Source organism: Mirounga angustirostris, unplaced genomic scaffold (genome assembly GCF_029215605.1).
Source record: "Mirounga angustirostris isolate CCGP_5_RB_7025 unplaced genomic scaffold, mMirAng1.0.hap1 SCAF_16, whole genome shotgun sequence".
NCBI lineage: Eukaryota > Metazoa > Chordata > Mammalia > Carnivora > Phocidae > Mirounga > Mirounga angustirostris.
Window position 1 is genome coordinate 48,793,726 of NW_026991724.1, and position 23,234 is coordinate 48,816,959.

At 47.2% G+C, this 23,234-nt stretch overlaps 1 protein-coding gene and 1 non-coding gene across 3 annotated transcripts; one reads left to right on the forward strand and one right to left on the reverse strand.

Moving 5' to 3' along the window:
• Positions 1–458: 458 nt before the first annotated feature.
• On the reverse strand, positions 459–23,153 carry ETHE1 (ETHE1 persulfide dioxygenase). Of its 2 annotated transcripts, none has more exons than XM_045891653.3 (7): positions 22,957–23,153; positions 18,469–18,613; positions 18,212–18,360; positions 3,462–3,591; positions 1,333–1,422; positions 816–932; positions 459–650 (listed from the first exon to the last, which is right to left on the reverse strand). In XM_045891653.3, exons 2-7 carry the CDS (start codon positions 18,611–18,613, stop codon positions 598–600), a joined length of 684 nt encoding a protein of 227 aa, XP_045747609.1. In that variant the 5' UTR covers positions 22,957–23,153; the 3' UTR covers positions 459–597. The 2 variants fall into 2 exon arrangements, with proteins under 2 accessions (XP_045747609.1, XP_045747608.1); XM_045891652.3 differs by lacking the exon at positions 22,957–23,153 and adding an exon at positions 18,959–19,115.
• On the forward strand, positions 2,362–2,467 carry LOC123856286 (U6 spliceosomal RNA). Its single transcript, XR_006793690.1, has one exon. It is a non-coding gene; the product is annotated as a U6 spliceosomal RNA (small nuclear RNA).
• Positions 23,154–23,234: the final 81 nt, after the last annotated feature.

Here is a 23,234-nt window from a genome sequence, read left to right on the forward strand (position 1 = left end):
ACACTGTCACTCTGGTGCAGCCAGGAAGTGCCTGGAAGATCATTCCAAATGATAGTAACAATAATAGTCACCACTGATAGGGCACCTGCCATGCAGGCAGTGTGCCAAGGCACCTCATACATGTGGACTCATTGGATCATCACAACACCCTATTATTAGTATTATTTCCATTGCACAGATGAGGAAACTGAGACGTGGAGGAGTGAAGGACCTTCTCCTGGGTCTTACGTGTGTGAATGGCTCCAACTCAAGATAGTATTCTAATCCAAGGAGGTGAGAAGCCCTGCCCCAGATAGGTTTGTTTCTGATCTTGTGAGTTAGAAAATGTCCTCCTTCCCTGCACCCTGCATCTTCACCCTGCTCTCTCCTCCCTGGCCTCTTCAGACCAGACACCTCAGATCAGAAAACCAATGGCTTCCCCCCCAAAAACAGACAGAAATGAGATTCAGAGCAAAAAATATATATATATATATATTTTATTTATTTAAGAAGCTCAGGGGCTGGTGAGGGAGGGGAAAAAGAGAGGCGTGGCGATGGCACCTCTCTGTACCCCACCTAGTGCATTCTTAACAGAAATGAGCACCTGACAAAGCTGGGTCAGGAAGGAGGAGTCTGGATCCCACAGCGCATGTTGGCTGGAACAGCAAAGTCTGAAAGGAAAAACCCAGGGCTGAAACTAAGGGGCCCTAGCAGACCCCCTCATGCCCCATTGGGGGCCCAGAAATCCGAGGAGCCCTTCTTCTTTGGGAAACATAATTCTGGCCCTGAGCCCCCTCCTCCCTCAGACCCAGGAGTCCCAGCCCCCAACTGCTCACCTATCTGCTGAGGCTTGGGCAAGTTCAGGTTGTCCATGACCTTGACAAACTCCTCACAGCTGAGGGTGAGCCGCGGGTTCAAAGTCCGCTCCTCCTCCACGGTGGACACTGTGAGCCCTAGCGGCCAAGGGAGGAGAGGAACGTCAACCTGGCAAGTGCCTGGGGCCTCCTAGGACTACATTTCCCAGGAGGCTTAGGGTGCATCTCGGGCCTGGGACTAACAGGCTCTTCCCAGAATGTTACCAAGATCGCCTGCTCTCCTCGACTGGCACTATGGGAAATGTAGTTTCCCACGTGCCCTAAGCTCTCTAAGGAAGTTCCAGGAAAACGCATGCCCTCCGGAATTCTAGGAGTCTTGTTTCTACATCCACACTCAGCACACCTAAGCACTTGATCTTTTTGGCCAGAGAAATTTCTGGGAATTGTGGTCTCCATGCCCCACATGGACTACAGCAGTTTGGTACTCCCTCTCAAATGGACAGTTATATGTCCCACACCTCCTCCAGGAAGCCCTCACCGCGGTAATCATGAGCAGGGTAGATCAGACAGTCTCCTGGAAGCGTGAAGATCTTTTCGTGGACTGAGTGGTACAAGGTCTTAGCACAGCCTGGGAAAGGAAAGCTCAGAGGTGAGTAAATCAACAGGAGAGAAGCCTTCTAGCCCCTTTCCTCAAGAAAGGGTGGGAGGATAAAATCAAGTAGCTAAACCCTCTTCCTCATTTCCTGCCAGTACCCCTTTGTCTAGGCACAGAAAGAGAGGGAAGGGCATTGTAGGCAGATGGAACAGCAAATGCAAAGAATTGAGGAATGGTGAGAAATTCACCATGGTGGTAAATAAGGTTGGGATGAGATCCTGAAGCACCAAGGAGCTGTGCCCTCAGCCTGGGGATGCCAAGAAAGGGTTCTGGGCTGGGAGGCTGGACTAGAAGGTAAGAAACCGAAGACATGAGGCCAAAGAAGAAAACGGGCCCATGGTTCCAACATCAGGCTCTGAGTCCTAAATTAGGACAGGGGCAAACCTCTCTGGACCTCCCTTCCCACAGTGAAACTCCTGAATCTAACTGCCCCCTCCCAGCTAAACTCCTGAATCAAACTACACACCCCTCCCCCTGCCACACCTCCAGCACCTAAACTCCTTACGTTCAGGTTTAAAAATATGTCCACAGTGGGGGACGCCTGGGGGGCTCAGTCGGTTAAGCTTCCAACTCTTGGTTTTGGCTCAGGTCATGATATCGGGTCATGGGATCAAGCCGCCCCCCCCCCCCCCCCGCCAGGCTCCCTGTTCAGGGCAGAGTTGGCTTGTCCCTCTCCCTCTGCTCCTCTCCCCACTTGCACACACACACTCTCTCTCTCCCTCTCTCAAATAAATAAGTAAAATCTTAAAAAAAAAAATGTCCACAGGGTGCCCGGCTGGCTCACTTGGTAGCGCACGCGCCTCTTGTAAGTTTGAGCTCCACAACGGGTGTAGAGATTACTTAAAAAAATATATATAATTAAAAAAATATATATATATATAAATATAATCTTTAAAAAATAATAATAAAAAGTGCTCACTTCAGCAGCACCAAACTAAAATTAGAACAATACAGAGAAGATTTAGCATGGCCCCTGCACAAGGATGACATGCAAATTCGTGACGCGTTCCACATTAAAAATAAATAAATAAATAAAAATTTTAAAAATTAAAAAAAAAAAGTCCACAAACTCACTGACACTTTTCTGTTCAAAACGTGACAATTCTCCTCACCTTGGCTCAGTGGTCTGGACTAAGTGACTTGCAACTAATAAATAGCATATTGCGGAAATGACAGAGTTTAACTTCTAAGACTAGGTCATTCAAAAAAAAAATTAGGGGCACCTGGGTGGCTCAGTAGGTTAAGCATCTGCCTTCGGCTCAGATCATGATTCCAGGGTCCTGGGATCGGGTCCCGCAGCGGGCTCCCTACTCAGCGGGGAGTCTGCTTCTCTCTCCCTCTGATGCTCCCCTGCCCCCCTGCTTGTTCTCTCTCTCTCAAATAAATAAAAATCTTTAATAAAAAACTAGGGCTTCTGTCTGCTTGTCCATCTGTGTCTCTCTGACCATTCCCTTTGGGAGAACCCAGCTGCTGTGTCAGGAAGACAAAGTAGCCCCGTGGGGAGGTCCATGTGGTAAGGAACTGAGGCCTCCTGCCAACAATCAGAGCCAGATTGCCAGCCATGTGAGTGAGGCACCTTGGCAGCAGAACCCCCGGTCCCGGTCAAGCCTTCAGACGACTGCAGCCCAGGCTCTAGCTTGACTATACTCCCACGAGTGACGCTGAACCACCCAGCGAAGCTGCTTCCAGAGTCCTGAATCTCATAAACTATGTAAGATAGTGTCAATCATTGCTTTAAGTCATTAAGTTCTGGGGTAATTTGTTTCACAGCAATAGATAATGAATACACCTTTGCATCTAACTGTCTCCCAACAAGGTAAACCGCTGAACTGCCCCGCAGTAGCTAACCCATGAATCTAACTCTCCCTCACTCTAGCAGCGAAACTTCTTCAATCTAATCCTGACCCCCTAACAGTCTAACACCTGTTCATTCATTCTTGCAACAGGTACTTAAAACCCTGGCACACACATAACCATACTAAGATCTCAGGCTAGGGAAAAGGGCCTGTGACCTTGCTGGAAGTCCGTTCGGCCACACCCCCGGATGAGCAGGGCATCTCCAGTGAAGGCCATGCTGTGGTCATTCAGAACAAAGGTGACACAGCCTGGGGTGTGGCCGGGGCTCGCCCGGGTCTCCAAGGCCTAGTAGGGAAGGAGAATACAGACAGTTACTAATAAGCCAAGGGCCCTGGCCTCATGATGAAATTGGCCTGAGAAGCCCCCATCTCACCCTAGGGTCACATCTAGCTAGGGTGTTTTTTTTTTTTTTTTTAATTAAAAAATTAAGTTTGGGGCACCTGGTGACTCAGTCAGTTAAGTGGCTGCCTTCGGCTCAGGTCATGGTCCCAAGGTCCTGGGATCGAATCCTGCCTAGGGCTCCCTGCTCAGCAGGGAGTTTGCTTCTCCCTCTCCCGCTCCCCTTGCTTGTGCTTTCTCTCTCTCTGTCAAATAAATAAATAAAATTTAAATTAAAAAAATTAAGTTAGATTCCCAGACTCAAACCTTGTACCAGGGTAAACTCCCAATGAATCTAAACACTTAAAGCAAGAAAATAAAACCATAAAACTGTGACGACAACAAAAATACAAATGAATATATATGATCTCTGGTTAGGGAAGAGCATTCAAATGTGATCCCAAAAGTTGTAAATCATTACAAAAAAGATCAATGGTTTGACTTTAAATAAATCTGAAGTTTCTGAACGGCAACAACACTATAAACAAAATTGAAAGGGAACCAACTGGCTGGCAAAATGTATTTATGACACATATGCACCACGTGGTAGTCAGTATACTTCCTATACAAACAGATCTCCAAATCAGTAAGAAAAAGATAAGCACACTAATATAAGTATGGAATACCAAACAGTCATTTAAAAGTATGTTATTGAAATGACATTTGACGATGCTGTACACAAATATTTACTGACATGAAAAGATATTTACTATCTGGTAAGTGCTAAAAGCCGATTACAAAGCAATTGTACAGTGTCATCTTTTTTTTTTTTTAAAGATTTTATTTATTTATTTATTTGAGAGAGAGAGAGAGAGAAACAGCATGAGAGGGGATAGGGTCAGAGGGAGAAGCAGGCTCCCCGCTGAGCCGGGAGCCCGATGTGGGACTCAATCCCAGGACTCTGGGATCATGACCTGAGCCGAAGGCAGTCGCTTAACCAACTGAGCCACCCAAGTGCCCCAGTGTCATCTTTTAAAAAAGTTTCTTCGTTTACTCAAAACATTTATTTTTTCGTTAGGCTTTGCCTACATTACCCTTTTTTTAAACAGAAAGCATCTCATTTTATAATTAAAAATAGAACACAAGATTCAGGATAAACTAAAGATCTAAACATTTAAAAAGCAGAAGAAATCTAAAAGGAAATATATAAGGATATACATAACCTAATATAAGGAGATGTGTGTGTGTGTGTGTGTGTGTGTAATCTTGCTTCCCTGAACTGGGTGTGGGGATTTACATAATGAGGATTTCCTGGGTGGGCATTTTTGCCCATGTTTTTAAGGTTTTTCTAAGCATATTAAATTTAGGGGTGCCTGGGTGGCTCAGTCGATTGAGCATTGGCCTTCGGCTCGGGTTATGATGCCAGGGTCTTGGGATCAAGCCCCACATCGGGCTCCCTGTTCGGCGGGGAGTATGCTTCTCCCTCTGCCTGCCACTCCCCCTGCTTCTGCTCTCTGTCTCTTTCTCTGTCAAATAAATGAATAAAATCTTTAAAAAAAAAGCACGATATTAAATTCAGAGGACATAAGGAAAAACAGTGACAGGGATGACCACATAGTTTAACTTCATTATAGAAAAGGACAAAATAAGAGTTAAAAGACAAAAAACTCAAGAGACGGTAGTAGCAGCATGTATAAGAAAGTATCATAAAGTATGAATAGCCATCATATATAAACAGCTCCTAAGCATCAATAAGAACCCCCCAAAGAAAAATGCACAAAAGGAAAAAAACAGGCAAATCATGGAAGAGGAAACAATTAGTCAAAAAACCATCTGAAGGGGCGCCTGGGTGGCTCAGATGGTTGGGCGTCTGTCTTCGGCTCAGGTCATGATCCCAGGGTCCTGGGATTGAGCCCCACATCAGGCTCCTGGCTCAGCGGGGAGTCTGCTTCTCCCTCTCCCTCTCCTTCTCCCACTGCTCATGCTCTTTCTCTATATATATCTCTGTGTCTCAAATGAATAAATAAAATCTTTTTTTTTTTTTAAGATTTTGTTTATTTATTTGACAGAGACAGAGACAGCGAGAGCAGGAACACAAGCAGGGGGAGTGGGAGAGGGAGAAGCAGGCCCCCCGCCAAGCAGGGAGCCCGATGCGGGACTCGATCCCAGGACCCCGGGATCATGACCCGAGCCGAAGGCAGTCGCCCAACCAACTGAGCCACCCAGGCGCCCGAATAAATAAAATCTTTAAAAAAAAAAAAAACACATCTGAAATGATGTTTGATCTCCCTTTTAGGGAGAAAGGGAGAGAGATTTAAATTTTTCACCTACCAGATTGACAACTGTTAGAGTTTCTCAGGGTGTCTGAGGCAAGCCCACGTTTCCTGGGATGCAGGTACGACTCACTGTAGTCATTTTATTTATTTATTTTTTTTAAGACTTTATTTATTTATTTGAGGGAGAGAATGAGAGAGAGCACATGAGAGGGGGGAGGGTCAGAGGGTGAAGCAGACTCCCTGCCAAGCAGGGAGCCCGATGCAGGACTCGATCCAGGGACTCCAGGATCATGACCTGAGCCGAAGGCAGTCGCTTAACCAACTGAGCCACCCAGGTGCCCTCACTGTAGCCATTTTAGAGGGCAAGTTTGCAGTGTCTACCAATACCTCAAATATGGACTCTCTGACCCCACATAGCTACTGCTACGACTCTGGACTCTGCCGTTAAGAACTTCTGACATGTGGGCAAAAATGCCCACCCAGGAAATCCTCATTATGTAAATCCCCACACCCAGTTCAGGGAAGCAATTGTCATGGAAAAAAAAAAATTGTTACCCTCATGATCTAACAACCACTTATAAGATTAGTTGCCACTCACACAGCGCTCCTCCCACCAATTAGCATCCTGGTCCAGGTCAGTCATCTGCTGATTATAGAAGGACACCATGTGCAGATCCTGCGTCCACACCTACCATCCATTCTGCCCTTCCCCACTCCAGGTCTCTGGTTTGGTTCAGGGCATCAGTGTGCCCAGCCAAGCACTTCCTTACCCTCCATGGTAGCCTGGGTGGCTTCTGACACGGTTCTCTGGCCACTGAGATCTCAGTATGTCTCCTGAAAATGTCTGGGAAAGCTTTTCCCTTCCCGATAAGAGAGTCTGGCACCTCTCCTTCCTACTTTATCTGGCTCTGGACAATGGTGCGATGGACGCAGCTACAGACCACCTTGCAACCATGAAAAAGAATCCCCCAAATGGGGTGCGTGGGTGGCTCAGTCAGTTAAGCATCTGCCTTCGGCTCAGTTATGATCTCAGGGTCCTGGGATCCAGCCCCACATCCGGGCTCCCTGATCAATGGGAAGTCTGTTTCTCCCTCTTCTTCTGCTCCTCTCTGTGTTCATGCTCTCCCTCTCTCAAATAAATAAAGAAAATCTTAAAAAAAAAAAAAAATCCCCCAAATGACAGTGCTACATATCAAAGAGAATGACTGGCTTCTTCCAGACTCCTGTTACGGGAGAAAACTGAACCAAATATTTAAGCCACTGTTTGGGTTTTTCAGTTACTTTCAGCCAAATGTTTTCCTAACTCATATATAACAGGATATACGTGCAATGCAAAACAAATGCAAAGCAAAAGTCACAGATTTTGCAAAATCTTGTGGGAAAAATCACAACCCTCCCCCCCCCCAATTAACATAACCTTTTGGTGGCCCAGGGATGATCTTTCACTTTTTGTCTGTTTCCATACTCTCTGAATTTTTTTTTTTTTAAAGATTTTATTTATTTATTTGACAGAGAGAGACACAGCGAGAGAGGGAACACAAGCAGGGGGAGAGGGAGAGGGAGAAGCAGGCTCCCCGCAGAGCAGGGAGCCCGATGTGGGACTCGATCCCAGGACCCTGGGATCATGACCTGAGCCGAAGGCAGTCGCTCAACCGACTGAGCCACCCAGGCGCCCTGAATTTTTTTTTTTTAAACAGAAAGCATGGGTGTCTTTCGAACTAAATATTGTGGATGTTCAAAACAGCCAATCACAGTTACAGCAATGGGTACCGACCAATCAGAAGGACGTCAGCTATAAACAACCAGTACATTTAGACAGTATATATACGGTACAGTTGAAGTATACGTATGGTATATATAACTGTGTATATGTATAAATTGGACAAAATTTTGCCAGGCTCTCTTCTAAGTGCTCGACATGACTGAACTCATCCAGTCCACACACATCCTTATGAGATAGGTACCATTCCTGTTCCCATTCTATAGACGAGGAAACTGAGGCACAGAATAAGAATAGGAATGAGCAAACTATGGCTATACGTGGAAGTATGGATGGATGTCACAGATAAGACAAAAGCAAAAAGAAAAAAAGGATGCTAGACACGGAAGAGCAGAGAGGCGTGGAATGGAATAGAATGGAATGGTGGGGGAGGAGATGTGGGATGAAGCGGGAAATCTCAGGGTGCCTGGTATACAGTAGGGGGAAGTGGTATTTCATGTGTGGAGGTTTCAGTTATGAATCCAGATGTACAGTATCTATCTCTTGGAGAGGGCGCACGGACTAGGAGTTAAGAATAGCCTTTGGAGCCAGGTGACATGGGTTCTAAATTTGCCTCTGCTATTTATTACTAGCTGTGTGGCCTTGGACACGTCACTTCACCTCTCTGTTTCTGAGCTTCTCTGCTCATTTGTAAAATGGGGATAATAACTGTTCCCACCTCATAGGGCTATTATAAATATTAAGTTACTGGAGCACCTGAGTGGCTCAGTTGGTTAAGCGTCTGCCTTCAGCTCAGATCATGATCCCAGGACCCAACGTGGGCCCTGCTCAGCGGGGAGCCTGCTTCTCCCTCTCCCTCTCCCTCTGCCCCTCCCCCTGCTTGTACTCTCTCTCTCTCTCATAAATAAAATCTTTAACAAAAAAATATTAAGTTACTTTGAGTATGTAAAGCACTTAGAAAAATGCCCAGCACACAATAATCACTAATCAAAGTAACATAATAATAATGTTTTTTTTTATTTGTTTGTTTTAAAGATTTTATTTATTTATTTGACAGAGAGAGAGATAGCGAGAGCAGGAACACAAGCAGGGGGAGTGGGAGAGGGAGAAGCAGGCTTCCCGCTGAGCAGGGAGCCCGATGTGGGACTCGATCCCAGGACCCTGGGATCATGACCTGAGCCGAAGGCAGACGCTTAACGACTGAGCCACCCAGGCGCCCCCATAATAATAATGTTTTAAAATTTGGTGTTTTTTTAAGATTCTATTTATTTATTTGACAGAGAGAGCACAAGCAGGCGGAGCAGTAGAGGGAGAAGTAGGCTCCCCGCTGAGCAGGGAGTCCAACTCGTGGCTTGATCCCAGGACCCTGGATCATGAACTGAGCCGAAGGCAGCCGCTTAACTGACTGAGTCACCCACGCGCCCAATTAATGTTCTAAAATTTGTAAAAACACTGATCTAGTTGGAATCACAAGGCCTCCTGGGTCCAAATCCCGACTTGGCGGGGTGCCTGGGTGGCTCGGTCAGTCGTGTCTGACTCTTGGTTTCGGCTCGGGTCATGATCTCATGGTCTGCTTGGGACTTTCTCTCACTCTCCCTCTGCCCTTCCCCCACCCCCAGTCTCTCTCTCTCTCTCTCTCTCTCTCTCTCTCAAATAAATAAATAAATCTTTAAAAAAAAATCCCAGGGCGCCTGGGTGCCTCAGTCGTTAAGCGTCTGCCTTCAGCTCAGGTCATGATCCCAGGGTCCTGGGATCGAGCCCCACATCGGGCTCCCTGCTCTGCGGGAAGCCTGCTTCTCCGTCTCCCGCTCCCCTTGCTTGTGTTCCTGCTCTCACTCTCTCTCTCTGTCAAATAAATAAATAAAATCTTTTAAAAATAAATAAATTTAAAAAATTAAATTAAAAAAATCCCGACTTGGCCATTTTCTCAGTGTAATTTTGGGCAAGTCACTTTTCCTCTCTATACATCCTTCTTTGTAAAATGAGAAAAATATTTCTGATCTATGTGGTTATGAAGGTTTAATGAGATCTGTTTGTCAGAGAAGACGCAGTGGAGGCCCAAGGGCCAGACTAAGCCAGAGAAATGTTTTGTTTGGCCCACTCAGGAGTTATGAGAACTGAATTTGTAGTCTACCCTTAAAAAGTGGAAGATTTCTCAAAAATGTATATTTGAAGCTCCTATAAAAAAAAAAAAGGTTTGGCAGTAGACAGATTACATTCTTTTTTTTTTTTTTAATAAAGCTTATTTATTTAAGTAATCTCTACACGCAACATGGGGCCCAAACCATGACCCCAAGATCAAGAGTCCCACACTCCTCCAACTGAGCCAGCCAGGCACCCTGACAGACTACACTCCTAAACATGAATAATCAACTTGAATTGTGCCGTGGGTGTCCCCCATAAATGGAACATGCACCCCAACATTTGCCACAGGCCCCACCACTCCCTGCAGCAATATTTGATTATGAAAATCCTTCTAGACAAACACTGATAAAAAACACTTACAGAGCTCAGCACAATGCCTGGCAAGAAGCAAACCCTCAAAGCTTGTTAACTATTGTTAAATTATCATCATTATTATTAACCAATTCAAAATACATACAATCTACTTCAGTTGATAGCAAAGAAAAGAGTAGGCTGAATGACACCATGAGAAAACAACCAGACACACCCAGAAGCGGGACGTCTTACAATAGACTAGAAACTTCAAAAGTCAATGTCATGGTGCAGAAAGGGTATGAAACTGTTCTAGATTTAGAGACTAAATAGACCTAACAGCTGAATGGATTGTATGAAGCTCAATTGGGTCCTGGTTCCTAAAAACCACCATAAAAATGATTCCTGGGCACCTGGGGCAATTTGAACTTGGGCTGGATTTAAGAATTATTTCAGGGGCACCTGGGTGGCTCAGTGGTTAAGCGTCTGCCTTCGGCTCAGGTCATGATCCCAGGGTTCTGGGATCAAGCCCCACATCGGGCTCCCTGCTCGGCGGGAAGCCTGCTTCTCCCTCTCCCACTCCCCCTGCTTGTGTTCCTGCTCTCGCTATCTCTCTCTCTGTCAAATAAATAAATAAAATCTTAAAAAAAAAAAATTTCAGAATTATCATATATTTTCTGTGATAAAGATTTTGCAAAAGAATTGTTCTCGAAGTACAGTTGAGGGAACCCTGAGGGTCTGCAAGGTGAAAACTATTTTCATGATAGTAGGAAGAACTCTTCTGCCCTTCTTACTCTCATTCGCCTGTTTGGTGGCGTTTTCCAGAAGCTCCATGACTGGTGATGATGTCATTGCTCTGCCAGCAGATGGAGTACTTGAATATTCTTGTGTTTTAAAAAGAGAGTCTTGGTTTTAACTTCTAATGCAGTAAATTTTTAAGATTTTATTTTTTATTTATTTATTTGAGAGAGAAAGAATGAGAGACAGCATGAGAGGGAGGAGGGTCATAGGTAGAAGCTGACTCCCTGCTAAGCTGGGAGCCCGATGCGGGACTCGATCTTGGGACTCCAGGATCATGACCTGAGCTGAAGGCAGTCGCTTAACCAACTGAACCACCCAGGCACTCCCTAATGCAGTAAATTTTTTTTGGCATCTCTGAATAGAAAGGTTTTATTTATTTTTACTGAGCTGTAATTGACATACAGCTAATAAGTAAATATTGATAGCTGGAACCCACATAAATAAAAGCTTTGAGGGCCCTCCTGTAATTTTTAAGAGGGCAAGGAGTTCTGAGACCAAAAGGTTTGAGTTTGAGAACCTCTGCTACAGGAGAACATTGTTACTCTCAGAAGAAGTCGTTAGGGTTGACATATCTGTCACGTAGCTTTTTTTTTTTTAGATTTTATTTATTTATTTATTTGAGAGAGAGAGAGAGAGAAACAGCATGAGAGGGGATAGGGTCAGAGGGAGAAGCAGGCTCTCCGCCGAGCCGGGAGCCCGATGCGGGACTCGATCCCAGGACTCCGGGATCATGACCTGAGCCGAAGGCAGTCGCTTAACCAACTGAGCCACCCAGGCGCCCTGTAATGTAGCTTTTTAGTGGTAAGAGAGGAAAACAGTATATACACACAGAGAAATAAAGCAAATGTAGCAAAAATGTCAGCAACTGGGGGCGCCTGGGGGGCTCAGTCGATTAGACCTCTGCCTTCGGCTCAGGTCTTGATCCCAGGGTCCTGGGATTGAGCCCCCACATTCCCCTCAGCTCCCTGCTCAGAGGGGAGCCTGCTTCTTCCTCTGCCCCTCCCCCCTGCTTGTGCGCAAGCACACACTCTGTCTTTCTCAAATAAATAAATAAATAAATAAAATCTTTTTTTTTAAATGTCAACAGGACGCCTGGGTGGCTCAGTGGGTTAAGCGTCTGCCTTCGGCTCAGGTCATGATCCCAGGATTCTGGGATCGAGTCCCGCATCGGGCTCCCTGCTCAGCTGGGAGCCTGCTTCCCCCTCTGCCAGCCACTCCCCCTGCTTGTGCACTCTCTCTCTGACAAAGAAATAAAATCTTTTTTTTTTTTAAGATTTTATTTATTTATTTGAGACAGAGAGAATGAGAGACAGACAGCATGAGAGGGAGGAGGGTCAGAGGGAGAAGCAGACCCCCCGCCGAGCAGGGAGTCCGATGCGGGGCTCGATCCCGGGACTCCAGGATCATGACCTGAGCCGAAGGCAGTCGCTCAACCAACTGAGCCACCCAGGCGCCCCAGAAATAAAATCTTTTTAAAAATAATTAATTATTTAATCAAAAACTGTCAGCAACTCATGACCTTTAGGTGAAGGGTATGGAGGTGTTAACTGTCCCATTATTTCAATTTACTATAGGTATTAGAATATTAATAAAAGGTTGTGGGGGGAGCGCCTAATATCTGGACTTCACGCAGCAGCCTCCACCGGTCCTGAAACTGGTTGAAACATCTCAGCCGCAGAACAGTCTGCAGGGATTCTGTGGAGCCTGACTAACCTCACAGTCTTCCAAGAAATTCCTTCTTCCCTTCCATGGCTTCAAATACGTGACACAGCTCAGCAGCTGTCCCCTTCACCTGTTTCCAGGGGCAGCGGCACCTTCTCCAACTACTTCGCATCAGCTACAGGCAACGCGAAAGGGGTCTGCGCACGCGCACTCGCCACGCAAGGCCCACGGCCCACACTGCCCCCTGGTGGCAAGCAGAGGCGGGCCATCTATTCCATTTGGTCCCAAGTTCACTCCTCCGCTCCGTTATTCAAAAGCACCTAACCTTGGTATAACCAGCCACTGTTTCTGTGCACTCTAAGCTCGAAAACCCAAAGTGTCTTCTTCCATTGCGGCTAGACAGTCTGAACCTCCGTCAGCTAAACCTTCCTTTCTTTTGTGAAAGAAAACGACATTAGTTGTTCTAACGTTTAGGGGACAGTGTACTGATGTCTATAACTTGAGGATGCAACAAAAAATAAGATAGGTGATGGATGGATACGTGTATGCTGTCAAATCTTTTCAACTTTTCTGTATGCTTGACATTTTTTGTAAAATGTTGCGAGGAGGGAAGATTTGTTGCACAATTCAAATAATTAGTTCCAGGGGCGCCTGGGTGGCTCAGTCCGTTAAGAGGCAGACTCCTGATTTCCGCTCAGGTCATGATCTCAGGAATCTGCTTGTCTCCCTCTCCTAATGCCCCTCCCCCTGCTTCTCTCAAATAAATAAATAAATCTTTAAAAAAAACAATTAGTTCCTGGGACGCCTGAGTGGCTCAGTCGGTTAAGCGTCTGCCTTCGGCGCAGGTCATGATCCCCGGATCCTGGGATTGAGTTCTGAATCTGGCTCCTTGCTCAGCGGGGAGCCTGCTTCTCCCTCTACCTCTGCCTGCCGCTCCCCCTGCTTGTGCTCTCTCTCTCTGACAAATTAATTAATTAATTAATTAATAAAATAATAATTAGCTCCAAATAGAAGGAAGCACTGAAATTCCCACCTGGACCACATGAGAATCACCTATGAGCTTTTATTTTATTTTTTAAAGATTTTAAGTCATCTCTACACCCAAGGTGAGGCTCGAACTTATAACCTCAAGATGGAGAGTCCCATGCTCCACTGACTGAGCCAGCCAAGCGCACCCCACCTGTGAGCTTTTATTTTTATTTTTTTAAAGATTTTATTCATTTGCGAGAGAGAGAATGAGAGACAGAGAGCATGAGAGGGAGGAGGGTCAGAGGGAGAAGCAGACTCCCTGCCAAGCAGGGAGCCTGATGTGGGACTCGATCCCGGGACTCCAGGATCATGACCTGAGCCGAAGGCAGTCGCTTAACCAACTGAGCCACCCAGGCCCCCCACCTGTGAGCTTTTAAAATAGACTGATTCCCTGTGTCTGCCCCGAACAATGAAATCAATCTCTAAAGTGGGATCTGGGGGCTCCATATCTGGCAGCGCTCTAAATTAACATACTTAACAGGCAAGACTAACTTTCCGACTCTGCCACTCCTCACTGGAGATAAAATGTTCAAATCTCATTGCTCATTAAAACAGAAAATTCACTGTACAATGAAACCATCCAAATCTGGCCTGCTGTGAGTGTAAAATACAACCAGCTCAAAAAACTGCAAGTTCTACTAAAGTTAAGCATAGGTCAGTCCTCTGACCCAGAAAGTCCATTCCATGGAATTGAGAGTAAGGTCCACCAAGAGATTTGCATAAGAGCCTTCATAACAGCATTTTTCTTAATAGCCCCAAACTGGAATCACCGATCAAAAGGAAAAATGGATAAATTTTCATAAATTCACACAAACAAATGCTCCCCAGCAGCATTATTCACAAATAGCTCCAAACTGGCACCAACTCTCAAAAGGAGAATGGACGAATTAACATAAATTCACACAATAAAATGCTCTCCATCAGGGGTTGGCAAACTACCGCTGGTACACCTAGTTTGGCCTGTGGTCTGCTTTTGTACGGCCTGAGGGTCACGAGGGGTTTTTAAGTGGTTTTTAAGTTTTTTCACAGTTGAAAAAAAAGAAAATCAAAATGAGAATTACTGAAATTAACACTTCAGAGGCCAGAATTCGAGTTCTATTGGAGTACAGCCATGCTTATTCATTTATGCATTGTCTCTGACTGCTTTCACACCAACAGGGACCATATGGCCTGCAAAAGCAAAAATATTTACTGTCTGGTCCTTTACAGAACAAGTTTGCCAATCTCTGCGATAGAGCAACAGAAGGAAAGAACTGCAACTATACACAACATGATGTGGAGTGAAAGAAGCCAGAACACAAAAGAGCCCATATGGTATGAGTTCTGTTTATGAGGTCCAGAACATGTAGAACTAATCTATGATTAAATAAATTGGAAGAGGGGCCCCTGGCTGGCTCAGTCAGTAGAGCATGTGACTCTTGATCTCAGGGTTGTGGGTTCAAGCCCCCTGTTGGGCATGGGACCGACTTAAAAAAAAAAAAGTTGCTAAGATTGCAAATCTTCAAAGTCTTTATCATAAGAAAAAAAAGAAAAATTTTAAAATAAATAAGTTGGAAGCTGGTTTCTTGATGGGGGTGTCAGTGGCCAGGAAGAGGGGCAAGGAGGCCTTCTGGTGATGAGTATGCTCTGTATTTGGATCTCGGCGGTGGATACTCATATGTAAAAATTTAACAAGCGGCGCACATACAATATGCGCACTTTCTACTATATAACATGCATGTTACAAGTCAATTTTTTTAAACGGGGGGGAGAAAATGAGGGAGAAGAAGTGTGACCATCTCTAAAGGTTTATAAAGAACTCAGATGAAAACCACATGAAACATCGAATAATCATAAAGACAGATGCTAACAAGTGTTGGCAAGGATGTGGAGAAACTGGGACTTTCTTTTTTTTTTTTTTTTAAAGATTTATTTATTTATTTGAGAGAGAGGGGTGGGGAGGGGCAGAGGGAGAGAGAGAATCCTGAGGCAGACTCCCCGCTGAACACGGAGCCTGACGCAGGACTTGATCCCAGGACCCTGAGATCACAACCTGAGCCTAAATCAAGAGTCCGCCGACTAACTGACTGAGCCACCCAGGTGCCTGGAAATTAGGCCTTTCATATGCTGCCCGTGGGAATGTAAAATGGTGCGGCCACTTTGGATAATAGTTGGTCAGTTCCTCCAACTGTTGTTTTGTTTTTTTTTTTTTTAAGATTTTATTTATTTGAGAGAGAGAGGGAGAGAGAAAGAGAGAGCATGAGCAGGAGGAGGGGCAGAGGGAGAAGCAGACTCCTTGCTGAGCAGGGAGCCCCATGTACGGCTTGATCCCAGGACCCTGGGATCTTGACCTGAGCCAAAGGCAGACACTTAACCGACTGAGCCACCCAGGCACCCCCCTCCAACTGTTTTATAGGTAAGCTCCACACCCACCATGGAGCCCAACATGGGGCTTGAACTCACAACCATGAGATCAAGACCAAAACTGAAATCAAGAGTCGGACATTTACCCGACTGAGTCACCCAGGCACCCCAGTTCCTCTAACTGTTAAACACAGAGTTATTATTGATCCAGCAATTCCATCCTATATAGATATCCAAGAGAAATGAAAAACAGCCACACACAAAAAACTTGCACGTGAATATTTATAGCAGTATTATTCATAATAGCCAAAAAATGGCGGGAACGGAAATGTCTATCGGCTGACGGATGAATGAATTAATGAGGTATATTCACACAGTGGAATATTACTCAGCCATAGAAGGCATGAAACACTGACACACACTACAACAAGGATGAACCTTGAACACTTATGGTCAGTGACAGAAGCCAGTCACAAAAGACCACATAATATAGGATTCCAATCATTTCTATGAAACACCCAGAATAGGCAAAACCTGTAGAGAAAGCAGATTTGTGAATTGCCTAAGGCTGTCAGAGCGAGAGGGGAGGGGGCTGGGGTGACAGCGAAGGAGAATGCGGGGTTTCTTTCAGAAGTGACGGGAGATATTCTACAATTCCCTGTGGTGATGGATGGACTCAACTCTGAATATACTAAGTCACTGAATTGTACACTTCAAATGGATGAACCGGACGGTTCGTGAATGATATCAATTAAGTCGTTTGAAAAAAACCAGACACTGGGGCGCCTGGGTGGCTCAGCTGGTTAAGCGACTGCCTTTGGATCAGGTCATGATCCTGGAGTCCCGAGATCGAGTCCCGCATCGGGCTCCCTGCTCGGCAGGGGGTCTGCTTCTCCCTCTGACCCTCTTCCCTCTCGCGCTGTCTCTCATTCTCTCTCAAATAAATAAATAAAATCTTTAAAAAAACAAAACCAGACACTGAAGCTAAATCTGCCACAGCTACACCCTTTGACATTCATTCAAACATCGCTCATCCAATCTAACAAAGGGCTCATCTTGACACGAAACCCCAACCATTTTTCACCCTTCTAAGCCTGCTCAAACTCAATAAATGCTTGTTAGCACCTCACACTCACGGACAGTGTACATAAAGGTGCAATGCACTTTTTTACCTGCTTCCAAAAAAGGGCTTGAAATAAAGAGGCTGCCACCATTGTAGCTCAACCCTCCGATCCCACACACAGCTCTCATTTCCTCTAAATGCTCTGACTCAGATAAACTGTCCCCATTTAGCAAAATCCTCTAAGCTGGAGGTCAAGTCCCCCCTCTATCACTTGCCCATTCTGTCCCCAAAGTCAGCCAGACTCTCCATAGCTTTAGCAAGTCTCATCAGAGAAAAATCTGACCAGCTGTTTCTCCTCCCTCTGAGGGCAAAGCCCCCCCCCCCACCCCACCCTGATCTATTGCTCTGGGTTGAAATCCTGGCTGGAAACCTGCTGACCTTGGCCTGTGACAAAGACCAGAGAGGAGGTAGGAAACTTCAGGCCCTTCCTGTGTGAGGCAACAGCCCCAGCAAGGGTGAGGCCAGCAGGCACAGAAGGGTGAACATTTAAGGAGGGGCTGACTCACAGGTGCCTACCCTGCCTTTGCATGACCCTGAGAGTGAGTGCCTCCTTAAATGTTGCACCCTAGGTGCCTTGCTCGCCTCACCCTAGTCCTAGCTCTGGGCAAGGGGATGCTCCTTCCTCCAACAGTGGCTCTAGAAGACTGAGCTGGGTCTCTCCTTCAGCCCTGGTCTCAGATTTCTAGCCCTCAATCAACTTTTTTTTTTTTTAAAGATTTTATTTATTTATTCGAGAGAGCGAGAATGAGAGAGACTACATGAGAGGGGGGAGGGTCAGAGGGAGAAGCAGACTCCCTGCTGAGCAGGGAGCCCAATGTGGGACTGGATCCCGGGACTCCAGGATCATGACCTGAGCCGAAGGCAGTCGCTTAACCAACTGAGCCACCCAGGCGCCCCATCCTCAATCAACTTTTATGGAGATGCCAGGCCAAAGGAGCTGCCCCAAGGCTATAGGAAACTCCACAAATGCTGTTGACTTATGGGCCTGGCCAGAGACACACCTGCCCAGAGACTCTTTCCCCAGTGCCCCACCTGGGTTTATGGCGCCCTCCTCCCAGAGACAAACTCAGGGATCAGGAGCCCAGGTCAGAGTTCCCTCCTACCCCGGGGCTCAGGAGCCCACGCCCTCAGCCCCCTCTTTCCTTAAGTGCAAGAAGTCCAGGCCACCACCCTCTCGGGACCCAGCATCCAACTCACGAAGCGCCCGAAGTGGATGGAGTCTCCATCCTCAATGTGCAAGTCAGCCTGGGCTCCACTAAGGCGGGAGATGACAGACTGGCAGCCGGGGAGTAGGGACCGGAGCAGCCCTGAGCCCGTAATGTGGTCCGCGTGGCAGTGGGTATTCACTGGGAGAGAGAGGAGGACCAGGTCCGGGAGGGCACAGAGAGGACGCAGGATTCCCAGCCCCCAGCCCCCTCCTCCCCCAGACCCAGGAGTTCGGCCTCCACACTGACCAGCATACAGCAGTCGCAGCCCCAGTTCCTTGACCAGCTGGGCATCCCGAGGCGCTGTCTCCAGAACCGGGTCGATCAGAATGGCCTCACGGGACTCTCTGTCACCCAGGAGGTACGTGTAGGTGCAGCTCTTGGGCTCAAACATCTGGGAAGGGGGCGTGGGACAGGTGAGAGCGAGGAACGAGACTGCCACTCACTGGGGCCCCAAGAGTCCGAGCCTCGCTCGATTCTCTTCCTAAGATCCAGAAACAGAAAACCCAGACCCTTCTTCCCCCTTGGTGTCAGGAATCTGTTCCATCTGAAACAACGAGTCCCAACTTCCAAATACCCCCCAAATCAGGGTCTCCAGCAACCTCTTCCGTAAAGGACTCAGCAGTCCGGCTCCAAGCCCAGGGGATCCCGGATCTCTCCGCTTTAAAGGACCCCGGGGTCCCGCCCCTGCCGCCGCCCAGCGCCCAGTAGTCCCGCTGCGGGCCCAGCCTCCTCGCACCTGCCGTAGGAGGATGGGGACTCCAGAGCCGCTGTGCTGGCTGAGCTGCCTCCCGGCGACCCTCAGTGCGGCCCCCGCCATCGCGCCCGCGGCCGGGTGGGGACTGAGCCGACGCCAAGCGCGGGCGGAAGCCGGGTGGCCCCTGGCCGACGAGGGGCGGGGCGGGGCGGGGGCGGGGCCCGCCTTAAAGGGGCCGCGGGCGCTGGGGGCTCGCGGCGGTCAGGCGGAGAGAACACGGAAAGACCGAGAAGGCATTGAGACCCGGAGAAACGGCGAACAGGGAGACACTCAAAAGGCTCAAAAGGCGAGGGAGAGACACTGGGACAAGCACCGACAGGGAGAGAACTAAAAACCCAACAAGAGGCCCCAATACACTGATAGCGGGACTCCTAACGTATTCCTAGTGGTTTTTATCAGGAGAGAGACAGAGAGAGCCACTCAGAGACAAGGGAGATGCTTAGAGACTTGAGAGAGACTTGGACTCCGAGATACCAAGAAGAGAGACCTGGAAAGACTTTCAGAGATTCATGGAGAGATATAGAGTTGAAATGGGATGTCCATCAAAGAAATATGGTCAGAAGGATACACTTGGAAATTCTAGACGATTACGATAGGAGGAGATGTTGGGACATTAGAGTAAGGAGAAATGAGCAGAAAGAGGGAGAGAATCTCTCAGAGAGGAGAGAAACAGACAGAAAGGAAAGTTCAAAGTCAAGGAGATAATATTGCTCATTTATTTTTTATTTTTTTGAAGATTTTATTTATTGGGAAGCCTGGGTGGCTCAGTCGTTGAGCGTCTGCCTTCGGCTCAGGTCATGATCCCAGGGTCCTGGGATCGAATCCCACATGGGGCTCCCTGCTCCGCAGGAAGCCTGCTTCTCCCTCTCCCATTCCCCCTGCTTGTGTTCCCTCTCTTGCTGTGTCTCTCTCTGTCAAATAAATAAAATCTTTAAAAAAGTGGGAGAGGGAGAAGCAGGCTTCCTGCTGAGCAGGGAGCCCCATGTGGGACCCGATCCCAGGACCCTGGGATCATGACCTGAGCCGAAGGCAGACGCTTAATGACTGAGCCACCCAGGCGCCCCAAGAATATTGCTCATTTATGCCTCACTTGAGGGCTCCTGTGTACCTGGCCCAAGCTGGGCGAAGCTGGGGACCCAGAGGTGAGTCCTGTCCGGTTTGGTGGGGAGAATGGTGCAGACACTGGGGCTGAAATAGGTTCGGGGATTGCCAGGAGCTCAGGGGCAGGAGGAAACAGGAAAACAGAGATCCTCAGGCCCTCTTTACTATCAGGGTCCCCCAAATAAGACCTCCTCACCCCTGGGGCCGATTCCTATGATTTTGGCAGGATTGTTAGACCCTTGAAGGCATGCACACCTTCTGGGTCAGCTGTGAGATCTCCTAAGAGGTAGAAATCTGAGCACCACCCTTCCCAGCTGTGTGACCTTGGGCTCAAAACTTAGCTTCTTCTGGGCTTCAGTTTACTCCTCTGTAAGATGAGGTTGAAAATAGCTCCTTCCCTCATTGGGAAGATCTAATAAGTTCAGACATGTAAAGAGTCCGGGAGAGCAGATGGCACAGAACAAGCTCTCGACAGGAGCTGGCTATCATTCTGTCCTCACCGTCCTTGACTCCTTCCTCCTCTGTTACCTCCTCCCCCTTCATCACTAGGCCCGGTTAAGTTAACCTCTCCAATAAGGCCACTTCTCCGCCATCACTCCCTCAGCCTCAGTCAAGAAGCAGCAAAGCATACATGCAAATGGCATGGATTCCAGGGCCTGGCTGCAGGAGTTCAAATCCTGACCCTGCTACCTCCAGGCTGTGTGAGTCCCCCCCTTGTGCCTCATTTTCTTCTTCTGAACAGTGGGAATAATGGTAGCGCCTCCTCTTAAAAAGTTGCTGCCGGGATGAAATGAAAGAATGTATACAAAGCGCCCAAGACAGTTTCAGGTATATAAAAAGTGCTAAATAAATGCTGGGAATGAATTGTGTCATTAATATATAGCAGCCACCTCACTGGGCTTCTGGCTTCCACTCTGCCTCCCTACAATCTATTTTAGATTTTGTGTTTTTTTTTTAAAGATTTTATTTATTTGACAGAGAGAGACACAGCGAAAGCAGGAACGCAAGCAGGGGGAGTGGGAGAGGAAGAAGCAAGCCTCCCGTCGAGCGGGGAGCCCGATGCGGGGCTCGATCCCAGAACCCTGGGATCATGACCTGAGCCAAAGGCAGACGCTTAACGACTGAGCGACCCAGGCGCCCCCCTACAATCTATTTTATGCAATAACCAGAGAGAGCCTTTTAAAATATCAATGACAAAGAGACTGAAGAATCACAGACAACAAACACAGCGTGTGGATCTTGTTTAGGTCCTGATGGAGATACACCAAGTGTAATAAGAAAAAGATATTTATGGGATAAGATGTCTGGCATATAGCTTCAAAATCATCTGGGAAGAGTGGGTGGGAGAAATGAAACAACATCGGCCATGAGTAGGAAATTGTTGATGCCAATGCCGCTGGTATTATTAATGCAGAGAACAATTCTGTTCTCTCACACTTTCTGTATGTTCGAGAGAAAACATTGTTCAGGAAAGGAAAAACAAGATATACATGGGACCATGGGGGAAATGTGATAATGTAAAGAAACGACCCCAAAGTTTGAAAGTTTGGTAATGATACTTTGGGTTGTATTTAAAAGATAGAAAGAAAGTCCTTATATTTTAGAGACACACACTGAAGTGTTTCTGGATGAAATGTGTGGAATTTGCTTCAAGGACCTTAAGGGGCAAAGGGATGATGGAATAAGATTGGTCATGATGAAGCTGGGTGATGGGCTGGTGAGGGGCTGATTATACTCTTCCTCTTCCTCTCCTTTTGGTTATGTTTGAAATTTTCCATAACCTAAAAAAAAAGAGTATATGGAAACCCAAACTCATTCATGTCACTTCCCATATTAAAAACCCTCCCTCGGCTTCCCACTCAGCTAGGCCTCTTTCTAACTCCTTGACCTCAAGTTCTCCATGGTTCCCATCAACGTATCTTCCCATCCCAGAGAGTTTCTGGCTGTTAATTCTTTCCAGCATTTATTTGATACAGAGTTATTGGACACCGACTATGTGCTAAGCTCTGTCCTGGACAGAGTGATAAACAAGACAGACAGGTTGTTCATCTTAACAGAGCATATAGTCTAGAGGACAGGTATGCTGTGTTATGTGCATACAAGGGAGATGCGACAACAGAGTAATGGAGGGAAGGGGGCTCCATGAGCTAGGGTGGACAGCGTAGGCCTTCTGCTGTGGTAATATTTGAAAGGAGATCAGACGGAGGAGTCAGACAAGCAATTTGATGGAGGAATGACCTTGGGGGGACAGAGGGAACCGCTAGTGCAAAGGCCCTGGAGTAGGATGGACCATGGCATATACCAGCACTGGAAAGGAAGGTGAGTTTGGAGCATCGAGGTAGGAAAGATTCCCAGGGGCGCCTGTGTGGCTCAGTCGTTAAGCGTCTGCCTTCCACTCAGGTCATGATCCCAGGGTCCTGGGATCGAGCCCCGCATCAGGCTCCCTGCTCCGCAGGAAGCCTGCTTCTCTCTCTCCCACTCCCCCTGCTTGTGTTCCCTCTCTTGCTGTGTCTCTCTCTGTCAAATAAATAAATAAAAATCTTTTAAAAAATTAAAGAAAGATTCCCAGAACACAGCATGCTCCTTCCCATCTTGAGCTCTCTGCACTTGCTGTTCTGGGACGACCTTGATCCCATCATGGCCTAGTTCAATGCACAATAAAAACAAGAAGTAGTATTGGTAACGTGTACTGACCACTGTAGGCACTGTTCTAAACTTTCCATTGATTACTGAATTTCATCCTAACAACGCAGAAAGGTGGAGAGACTTGGCCAACCTTACACAGCTAGAAAGTGGCCGAGCCAACCAGATACCCAGGCAATCTGGCTCCAGAGCTCGAATAACCCCACCGTCTAACTCCCACGGCTCCCAGGACTCACCAGACCTTGTGGGTTATCAGACTGAAGACCCACCCAATGCAGGGCATTTTTATGGGCACTTCACGGTCACTCCCGTAGTGGGCGGAAAAGTGCACCATCACGGCCCGGGGAAAGGTGCCAAGCGTGCCACCCTGGGCCTGGCACCAGGAGCTCCAGCCCTCCCAAGAACTCGGGCTGGGATGCTTCGGGAACCGCCGCCTCCATCCCCACACCAACACGAGAACCATGGCATCGGGGTGGGAGGGGCTGAGATTCTTGAATCACCCAATGGCGAAGGG

Bases quoted from the DNA above. Each gene is read 5' to 3' on its own strand.
- ETHE1 (XM_045891652.3), bottom strand. From the start codon at position 19,039: ATGGCGGGGGCCGCACTGAGGGTCGCCGGGAGGCAGCTCAGCCAGCAC. The intron at 3,592-18,211 runs GTGAGTTGGATG...CTTCCCTACTAG, and splicing joins CCATCCACTTCGGGCGCTTC to GCCTTGGAGACCCGGGCGAG. The intron at 1,423-3,461 runs GTCACAGGCCCT...TTCCTTTCCCAG, and splicing joins CCGAACGGACTTCCAGCAAG to GCTGTGCTAAGACCTTGTAC.